This window comes from Urocampus carinirostris, chromosome 5 (genome assembly GCF_059441175.1).
Source record: "Urocampus carinirostris isolate Australia breed hairy pipefish chromosome 5, RoL_Ucar_1.0, whole genome shotgun sequence".
Lineage (NCBI taxonomy): Eukaryota > Metazoa > Chordata > Actinopteri > Syngnathiformes > Syngnathidae > Urocampus > Urocampus carinirostris.
In genome coordinates, this window is record NC_142353.1 from 12,057,282 (window position 1) to 12,067,559 (window position 10,278).

Sequence of the window (10,278 nt, forward strand, 5' to 3'; positions counted from 1 at the left end):
TATCGCATTTTATGTTAGTTTTGCCGGAGATCAAAGAGATCAAAGCCAGGAGAGAAAGCTTACCATGTGTTGTGAGTCATCATTTTATTCATATTTAGTATATTTTGTCTTTTATTAGCACATTTGGTATTGGAGTAATCCAAAAGTAATTGAAAGTAATCAAGTTAAAGTAACCCTACCCAACCCTGATTATCACACTTTTTAAAATTCTGATACCAGAGAGCAACGTTAGAGAATGGAAAAACAGAAAGTCAGCATGAATTATCATCATCATCATCAGCTGTACCGCTTATCCTTATTAGGGTCGCGGGGAGCGTGAAATATATCAAGTCAAAAAGCACATTGAGGGAAACTTTTTTGGTGTACAGACGCTCCCCTACTTTCGACCATTCGACTTACGTAAAACCGTAGATACGAACATTTTTTCGGGACGTCGAAAAATATCCGGACATTGCTGTTAGTTACATTTTGTATTGCGTGCATCTTTTTCCGAGTACAGGACAGTACTGTAGTGCTATCTCGTGCATCCATTATGGTCGGTGTAAGGTGTAAAGAAGAGGCTAGCGGTGTCTTTTGAAACAAAAGTGAAAAGAAGGCTAGATGCGATTGAGAAAATGGTCGAAACGCTTTTTTTTTTCTGCAACTTTTTACCACAGAGGAGGACCTTTTGAAGCGCATCTCCCAAAAGTAAGTTACACCTCACTTTATTCATCTTTATTGAGGATATCGTTTTATTAAATGTTTATTTTTTAGTACAAAACACTACAGGTTACTTATATAAGCCTTAAAAGTATTTATATAAACCTTAAAGATTGAAAATATAGCACGGAAGAAACTTACAAACAAATTCAACTTAGGAACAATCGTTTGGAACCTAACTCGTTTGTAAGACAGGCAGCGTCGGTATGTGACAATCAATCAGACTTATAAGGACATGAAATAAATATATTGTATATTTTATGATGGTATTGGGTTCACAAATGATTTCAATCATGGCTGCATGCATTCAGCATTGTTTCTCTTCCAAGACTTGCTGCTTACTTTGATCGATATCCAATGAAAAATTAGGGGTCCGCGTCATACACAAATACGGTATTCCCTTCCCACCTTCCACACATTTGTATGCCCAGACCCAATTTCATCCCTGAAAAATACACCGTCTTAAAAGGAGCTCAATTCGCCGGTGGCGCAATGAGGTAGACGGCAGCAAGGAAAGTAGCTCTGACAAAAATCACTAAAGAGTAATGTAATACTTACTTGGAGAAAGACAGAAAAGGTATAAATTGTGACTCATATTAAAGACAAATTATTCAACAAAACATGGTCAAGAAGGGGAAACTTGTCGAGGAAAAGGGCGCTAAGGAGAAAAAGATCGAGGGAGCAGAAGGAATGGCATCGGTCGACGAGGGACGTGACTCGGCCATCCTCCACGAAATCCGTAAATTACGGCAAGAACACACTGAAGCAGCAAGGGACAGCAAGATTACGATGACAAGACTGGAAAAGAGCATCGAAGAACTTCTGGAGCGCACTGTGTTGCTGGAGCGGAGGGTGGAAAGCATGGAGGAGCTACATGCTAACACGGAAGAGCGAACGTCAAAACTAGAGCAATTAACAGTCTCCTTGCTCCAACAAACCACCAAACTAGCAACAAAGTGTGAGGACTTGGAGTCGAGATCACGACGGAACAACATTAGGATACATGGGATTCCCGAGGGTGCCGAGAGAAAAGACACAATCGGCTTCATAACAAACTTTATTAAATCAAACATTCCGACAACCGAACATATGGATGTGCGCATTGAGAGGGCACACCGCTCACTGGGGAACAAGTTTCAAGGTAAAGCACTGCCACGGGCAATTATCGTACGTTTCACCGACTACATAGTGAAAGAATCCGTAATGAAAGAAGCATGGAAGCAGAAGACAACGTACGAAGGCAAGACCGTTTACTTCAACCAAGATTACACCACAGAAATCCAAAAAAAAGAGGAAACAAGTAAGGGACGTTATCAAAAAGTTAAAGGAAAAGAACGTAAAGGCACAATCACCATATCCCGCCCAGCTGAAGATGTTTTTGGACTCAGGAATAAGGACATTCTCTACACTGATGGAGGCAGCAACATTGCTAAAAGAAATGGGGATCGAAGTGGAAGAGGACAACACGGAGACACTGCAAAAGATGTTGTCAAAGAACATTTGGACCACAGTGACCGGAATCGAGAGGAAGACAAGGGAACACCCCCATCATAGAAGGTGACTTACAAGCTCCTATGGAGCAAAACGAAGCCATATTCGGATTTGGGGAGAAAGAGTAAGGACCATATATGCCCTTTCTATTATAAATTCAATAAGTTAGAAGTAAGTAAAATACCAAGTAAAATTGTTATCTTTAAATTAAAACAATGTATGTACATATATTGGCATAGAGCTACTTTAAAATATTTAGTTAGTTATAACTATGGACGACGGTACAAAAGTTGTTCACGCACTGAGTGCATATTTCCAGGAGGGTAGCCACAACTCTCCAATTGGACTCTTGGAAGACATGGGTTTTTGTTTTTTGGGTGTGTTTTTTTTCTTTTTGGTGGGAAATTATGTGTGCTTGTCAATATGTTTGTTAGTAATTTGGTTTGTTTTGTCAATGGAGGTGTTAGTAATTAATGTAGTGTTTCTGTATGCTTCAAAAATCAGTGAGACTCAATACAAAACATGAGCAATCTAAATATTGTTTCATATAATGTACATGGGCTAAACCACCCCATCAAGAGAAAAAAGATATTGAATCAACTCAAGACATTGCAGAGCTCAATAGCATTATTACAAGAGACACATTTGACCGAGATTGAACATAAGAAGCTAAAAAGAGAATGGGTGAACCAGGTGTTCTACGCATCCTATGGTAAAAGGAGGGGAGTAGCAATTTTACTTGGAAAAGGGGTGGCGTTTAAAGTCGAAAAAGAAGTGAAGGACAATCTGGGGCGATATATAATGATTATAGGGTCAATGGCCGGTTGGGAAATATCAATAATGAATGTTTATGCACCAGTTGAGGAAAAGGGGACTTTTTTTCAAGTATTAGCTAAAGTGATAACCAACTGTGCGAAGGGAATGTTACTTATAGGAGGTGACTTTAACACTGTACAGAATTGCAAAGTGGACAAGTATCCTTCAGTACATGGAACAAATACAAAGACGTCGAGGATGTTAAATAACATAACTAAAGAATTGGGATTGATAGATCCATGGAGAGAGAAGAATCCCCAAACTAAAGACTATACTTTCTATTCAAACCCGCATGGCAGCTACTCGAGAATTGATTACTTTTACATTTCAAGACAACATATGCATACAGTAGTAGAGTGTGGTATAGAGAATATTACTATAAGTGACCATTCTCCAATTACTTTGAAATTAAGTTTAGACAATGAACCCCATTTTAGGTATTGGAGGATGAATGTATCTCTCCTCTCAGATAAAAACGTAGTACAGGAAATAAAACGGTGTATAAAAGAATATTTCCAAATCAATGACAACAATGAGGTTTCTCCAACAATATTATGGGAAGGAGGGAAAGCTGTAATAAGGGGGAAATTAATAGAAATATCGTCCCGGCTGAAACGAATACGCTTAAAGAATCAGAAGGAATTGGAGGATAAGATTAAGGAACTAGAAGAAGAACATAAAAAAACACCAAATGAATCCAGATTACAGGTATTAAAAACAACCAGAAGCAAATTAGATGAACTTTTGACTAATAAAGCAGAAGGGGCTCTGCGCTTTGTGAACCAGAGATACTATGAAATGGGCAATAGAGCCAGTCGACTGCTAGCCTTCCAACTTAAAAAGGCCCAAACAGATAGAATTATATCACAAATAAAACATCCTATCTCTAAACAATGTTTAGTAAAACCCAAAGGTATAGCAGAAGCATTTGCAGATTATTATAAAGAATTATACAAGGACTCAGAAAATGACTTAGATAACTACACGGCACAAAACTTTTTAGGAAAACTACATTTACCAACACTAACAGGGGGGGATACATTAGAAATTATTCGCCCCATTACAAAACAGGAAATACAAGATACAATAAATAACTTAAAAATAAATAAATCACCAGGAACGGATGGATTCCCGGGGGTGTTCTACAAAAGCTTTAAGGAAGAATTAACACCAGTACTGCAGAAAGTATTTAACAAAAGGAGATCCCCCCAAATCATGGTCGGAAGCCATCATAACAGTCCTGCACAAAGAAGGAAAAGACCCAATATTGTGTGAAAGCTATAGACCAGTTAGTTTACTTTGTAATGATCTAAAAATTCTTACAAGCATACTGGCAAAAAGAATGCAGAAATTTATTGCGAAATTAATTAGAAATGATCAAACAGGGTTTATTCCGGGAAGGCAGGGTGCAAACAATATTAGGAGGATACTAAACATAATTACGAGCACAAAATCTAAGACCCAACCCTCGATGTTACTGAGCTTGGATGCACAAAAAGCTTTCGATAGGGTGAAATGGAGCTTCTTACATCAATCACTTATAGCTTTTGGCTTCCCTCCAATATTTGTTGAATGGGTGAAAATTATCTATAAAAATCCGAAATCTCGTCTTAGAGTAAATGGTCACTGTTCAGATTTCTTTGAAATCAAAAGAGGAGTCCGGCAAGGGGATTGCTTAAGCCCACTCTTGTTTGCAATAAGCATAGAACCACTCGCAGAATCAATTAGACAAAATGAGCAAATAAGGGGGATATTGGATGAAGGAGGAACAGAACATAAAATATCATTGTTTGCAGACGACCTGTTGGTAATGCTGAAGGAACCTTCGTTATCAATACCACCACTGTTGGAGAGCCTTAAAATATATGGAGAAGTAGCTGGGTATTCAAATAACGAGAGCAAATCAATAGCAATGATGATATCAGGAAAATGTCCAACAGATGTGATTGAAAGGTTTGATTTTAAATGGACAAATAAAGGGTTTAAATATTTGGGGGTGACCATTACACCACATTCCACACAGCTGTTTGATGCAAATTATGGAATGTTGATAAAAGAAATAAGGAAAGATTTGGAAAAATGGGAAATTTTGCCCTTAAGTCTTATCGGCAGGATAGAAACAATCAGAATGAACATATTACCAAGACTATTATTTCTGTTTCAATCCCTTCCAATTCTGATCCCGGCATCCACATTTAAAATGTTAAATAAGTTAATAGCAAAATTCCTTTGGCAAAACAAGAAACCTAGAATAAAATACAAAACCCTGTTAGCTCCTAAAGAAAAGGGGGGCCTAGACCTACCCAATATTAAATATTACTATTGGGCAGCTCAAATTAAAGCACTCATCTTGTGGATTACAACAGACAAAGATGCGATATGGGTGGACATGGAGCAACGATCTTGTCCAAATATGCTGGTGGAATCGTTACCATACATATCAGTCACGAGGTGGAAGAAATTAAAAATCCAGAATGAATGGATTAAGGGAACTATTAAAACTTGGTCAACTATACAAAAAAAATTAAAAATATCAAGATCTGTGAATAGGGCTACCAAAATAGCGAAAAATCCAGACTTTAAACCTGGGGGTATGGAGGTAGGGTTTCAAAAATGGGCCCAAAAAGGACTGATGTTGATTACCCAAGTATTGGAAGCACAGGCAATGAAATTATTCGAACAACTCCAACAAGAGTTTGACCTACCCAGAAATGATTTTTACAAATATTTGCAACTAAGGCATTACCTCCAGAAACACGAGGAATGGGGGAAAATATGTAAGGAGCCAACTAAGGTAGAGGAATTATTAATATCGTATACAAAAGGACAATCAATAAAGGGGGTTATATCAAAACTATATAAAGCCCTGAGAATGGATCTCAGTAATGAGGACATGGCAGTTAAGGAAAAATGGGAACAAGAAACTAATGTAGCGATAAAAGACAACGAATGGGAAAAAACATTGAAAGAGGGACACAAAATAACCAACAGCCCGACATGGAGGGAGTTTGAATGGAAAGTAAAAATGCGATTCTTCTATACACCCTCTATCACTTCAAAATATAAAAATACCTCAAATCTATGCTGGCGTAACTGTGGGGGGGTCGGCGACTTTACGCATATTTTCTGGAATTGCCCTGTAATATTAAATTTTTGGAGAAGTATCCAGAGAGAAATAAAATTAATCACGGGCTGGGAGTTGCGGTTGGACCCAAAGGCTTACGTAATAGGAATTTTGCCAGAAGAATTACTATCTGGTCAACAGAAATATATACTAAGGGTAATGCTTCTGGTAGCAAAGAAAATGATCACAGTGTCCTGGCTGAAACCACAACCTCCTGACATAAAACAATGGAGAGACAAATTAAAGCAAATGTACATTATGGAAAAAATCACTGCAAGACTTCAACTGAAACTTGACCAATTTGAGAAAAGATGGAAGCCTATCACACAAATTTTACTTGATGTCTAAACACCTCCCCCTATTTATTATGTCCGTTGTTTTTTTTTTTTTTTTTTTTTTTTTTTTTTGGGGTGTATATTTTGATTTATTATTTTATATATATGTATTTATATATATATATATATATTTTTCTTTTTGTATGGATGTATTGTATGAACATTTATTCTTCCTTTCTATTAATAGTATTTTTTTTTCTTCTTTGTTGTTTCTTCTGTTATTTATGAGTGTGTCAAGTGTATATATTTTGTGTTGATGTATGATGGAGGAATCAAACCTCTGTCAAAATTGGTGTGAGAAATAAAAAGTTAAAAAAAAAAAAAAAGGAGCTCAATTCGATCTGCAACCTCAGTGGAACTGTTTAAATCTAGGCTAAAACAGACTTCTATTCTATAGCTTATGAATGACCTTTATTTCATGTTGACAATATATGTGCATTGTTTTTTAATCCATTGCAACATGGTCATCCTTTTTATTTTATTTTGTATTGTACTTTAGTTATTTTATATTTTATTTTAATGTTTTTAATGCAACATCCATTGCAGCCTGGCCATCCTGGAAGAGGGATTACCTCATGTGTGGTCCCTTCTCAAGGTTTCTTCATTTTCCTCATGTTGAGGTTTTTGAGTGTTTCCTTGCCCTCATGCAGGTTTTAGATCAGGGGATGGTGTCATAATAGTCTGTAGGTTGCAATAATCTGTGGTCTGTGCAGCCCTTTGGGACTCTTTGTGATTAAGGGCTATACAAATAAACATGACTTGCCAATGTTCCTGATCTGCGATTATTTCTCAGCTGACATGCTTGAGCTTTTCCAACAGATTTGCAAAGTGATGTACTTTCACCAGAATCAGAATGACATCAATAGTAGTTTATTACAATTGAGCCGCATTACTGCGGTGAATTTCTGGGACTTCGCCGCTAGAGGGGGCTCACACACAAATCACGACAGGACCACTAAGCTTTGTAAACTTAACCTGAAAATTACATTTTAAGTTGAGCTTCACGTCTTTTACATTAGCAGAGCTGTGAAACAAATGTCTCAAAAATCAAAACCTTAACATAGGATGCAGTGGGAATCGAACCCAAATCAAGGCGGTGAGAATGTTAAATCCTAACTACTAGAACAGTGTTTCCCAAATGGCAGGTCGGAGGCCAAACGTGGGTCCCGGACCTGTTTTCAGTGGGTGGCGAGCCTTTGCCTTTTTAAAATGCTAAAAAGATAGTAGATGGCGCTAAAGCCGTGCTCGATCTCTTCCAGGGTAACATATCTCGTTTTATTGTGATTTATTTTATTTAATGTATTTTTTCCGTCCATAAAAATGGATCCCAAAAAAGTAAGTGATAAGAGGAAGGAAAAGTGGGAAACAGTGACAACGATCAATTCGAAAAAACAAATGATTGCATTTTCCTTTGAAGCATTGCTAGAATGTACTTTGAATGGTCTAAAGTTTTATATTTCAAGCTTTTTTTTAACCAACATATTCCTCTTTATCATCTACACAATTAAGTAATTATTGTTGTTTAGGCACACGATTCTTAAATATTTTGGGTACAAACTTCTTTTAACATGCTGCTTTATTAAAGCACTTTTTAGAGGTTCGCATATATGCGATGAAGGCTTATATGTGTTGTTTTGTTTTTTGGAGAAAAGTGATTATATTCTACTACGTCTGCTTTCAATTGCACAATCCTTTAATTCAATAGAATTGCAAAGTGGATTTTTTTTCTTGATTTGGGTCGCATCAGGGTGGAATGATGGATCCTCAAGTCAGACCAGTTGAGAACCACTGCAGTGATGTTTACAGTACCAAAGACGAATGTTAGTGTCTAGCATTCGTCTCCAGTACCATGAGTAAAAACCGTGTATTAATGAGATAAAAAGAATGCTTTTTCCTACGTCTTTCTGTATCCCTAGTGACTCCGAGAGCCAAGAAGTTTGCAGGCTCGAGAGCGTTCTCCATCCGGGCCCCGGTGTTATGGAACGCCCTGCCTCCGGGGATAAGATCTGCAACCTCAACGGAAGTTTTTAAATCTAGGCTTAAGACACACTTCTATTCCAAAGCTTATGATTGATGCCCACCTCATATTCTGTATTGTCCTGTCTTTTTCCGACTGCCTGCCTGGCTGATAATTAGGAGAAGGACGATTTGAGATGAGTCAGCTGACCAGCGTCTGACCTGAAGCATGTCAACCCCCTGCATTTACCAGCTGGCCGAGATGGGAAGCTGCGTCGTGGCCGTCATAGACTTTCTGGACTAGTTTACCGGCTGGGGGCGTCGTTGGTGTCATGCTTTTTCCTAATGTTTTCTATTCTGTGTACAGTAATGCTAATTGTAATTCACCCTGGTCAATCCCGGAAGGGGGATTACCACATGTGAGGTCCTTTCTCAAGGTTTCTTTTTTCCTCACACTGAGGTTTTTGAGTTGTTCCTGACCGCATGCGGGTTTAGGATCAGGTAATTGTGCAATTTTGTAATTGTAATCCTGTGCAGTCCTTAGAGACATTTTTGTGATTAAGGGCTATATAAATAAATGTGACTTGACTTGACTTGCCCCTAGTGGTCTAGTGCTGTAGTTTACTCATGGTACCAGAGACAAGGATGCTGCTTGGGAGGGTAGGAAGAAATCCCACTTGAGAAGACAGAGCTGTGACCCTGCACAATAGTATTGCCCTGCACAATTTTTTTTTCTTATTTTCCAACATGTTGTTGGAGTGTGATGTGGTGGAGTTGTGGGTATGTTTGGTTGCGGTTGGAGGTGTCAGTGAGGGTCGTTCAAGCCAAGAAAAAACTGTTCTTGTACACATTGGTTGTTTTTATTTTCCAGCGGGTCAAGTTTTTCTCTGCCTGTGATTTTTGTCTCCCCCCTTACTTGTTCATTTGTCATGGTAACCTTGTTATCCTGCCACAATTATTTATTTCATTGAAACATTAGTAACGATGTTTGAATAAGCAATGTTTGTAATCTCTAAAGTGGGCCACGTTGTTGGAGTGTGATGTGTTTGTGTCAATAAAGTTTGTTAAAACCCCCCACCAGAGATGAATGTAGGGTTTTGAAAAAATAATGTGACCAGGAGATCAAATTGATTGCCTTTTCCTATGTGATCTATATCGCTAGTGATTTAGTGCAGTGTTTTTCAACTATGGTGCCGTGAGAATTTCTCAATATTATCTTTGCAAAAAAGCATGCCATTGTTCCGTATCTTTGATTACTCCGAATCAGTAAGTGGCAGCGGAATCCTATTTTCTTCATTTCTTTTAAATACTGTATGCTCATGAGGTAGTGAAGGGAATCTTTCTAATAATTTCATTTATCTGAAATAAAAATTATATTTTTAAACTTCAGTCAAAATAAGAAGAATAGATATCAATAGGTTTTGAACCTACAAGGAGAGAAGACTTCATATAAGGAAGTCCAACCTGCTCTAAAGGCCTTCACCTGAGCCATATATGCTAACTTTTTATGCTAACAGCTACATGCTAACAGGAAGATGTTAACAACTTCATGCCAGAGCCCAGCCCCAACTCTCGTTAGTTATTGTTATTGTCACTGTTGTTGTTTTTTTTTTTTGGGCTCGGCTGCGAGAATATCGTCCGACATTAAGCCGGTCCGTGGTACAGAAAGGGTTGCCGACCACTGTGATCATGTGTAAGAGGGACCAGGTGTCTGAATAGAGGGTGGGCGCCCCTCCCCGGGGACCGGCCCCCCATTTATTTTTCGAATCCACATGGACGATGCATTAAATGTCATTTAGGTGGGCATATGATGAAGCCACAAAGGGGCGGAGCTTGTCTGAATTTTCATGAAGTGCG

At 38.1% G+C, this 10,278-nt stretch overlaps 1 protein-coding gene across 1 annotated transcript; it reads left to right on the plus strand.

Moving 5' to 3' along the window:
* Positions 1-1,188: 1,188 nt before the first annotated feature.
* On the plus strand, positions 1,189-9,284 carry LOC148365444 (uncharacterized). Its single transcript, XM_088335034.1, has 2 exons — positions 1,189-2,256; positions 8,382-9,284. Exon 1 carries the CDS (start codon positions 1,321-1,323, stop codon positions 2,251-2,253), a length of 933 nt encoding a protein of 310 aa, XP_088191160.1. The 5' UTR covers positions 1,189-1,320; the 3' UTR covers positions 2,254-2,256; positions 8,382-9,284.
* The last annotated feature ends 994 nt before the right edge of the window (positions 9,285-10,278 follow it).

Excerpts from the sequence above, each read along its gene's own strand:
- LOC148365444 (XM_088335034.1), top strand. The coding sequence starts at position 1,321 with ATGGTCAAGAAGGGGAAACTTGTCGAGGAAAAGGGCGCTAAGGAGAAA.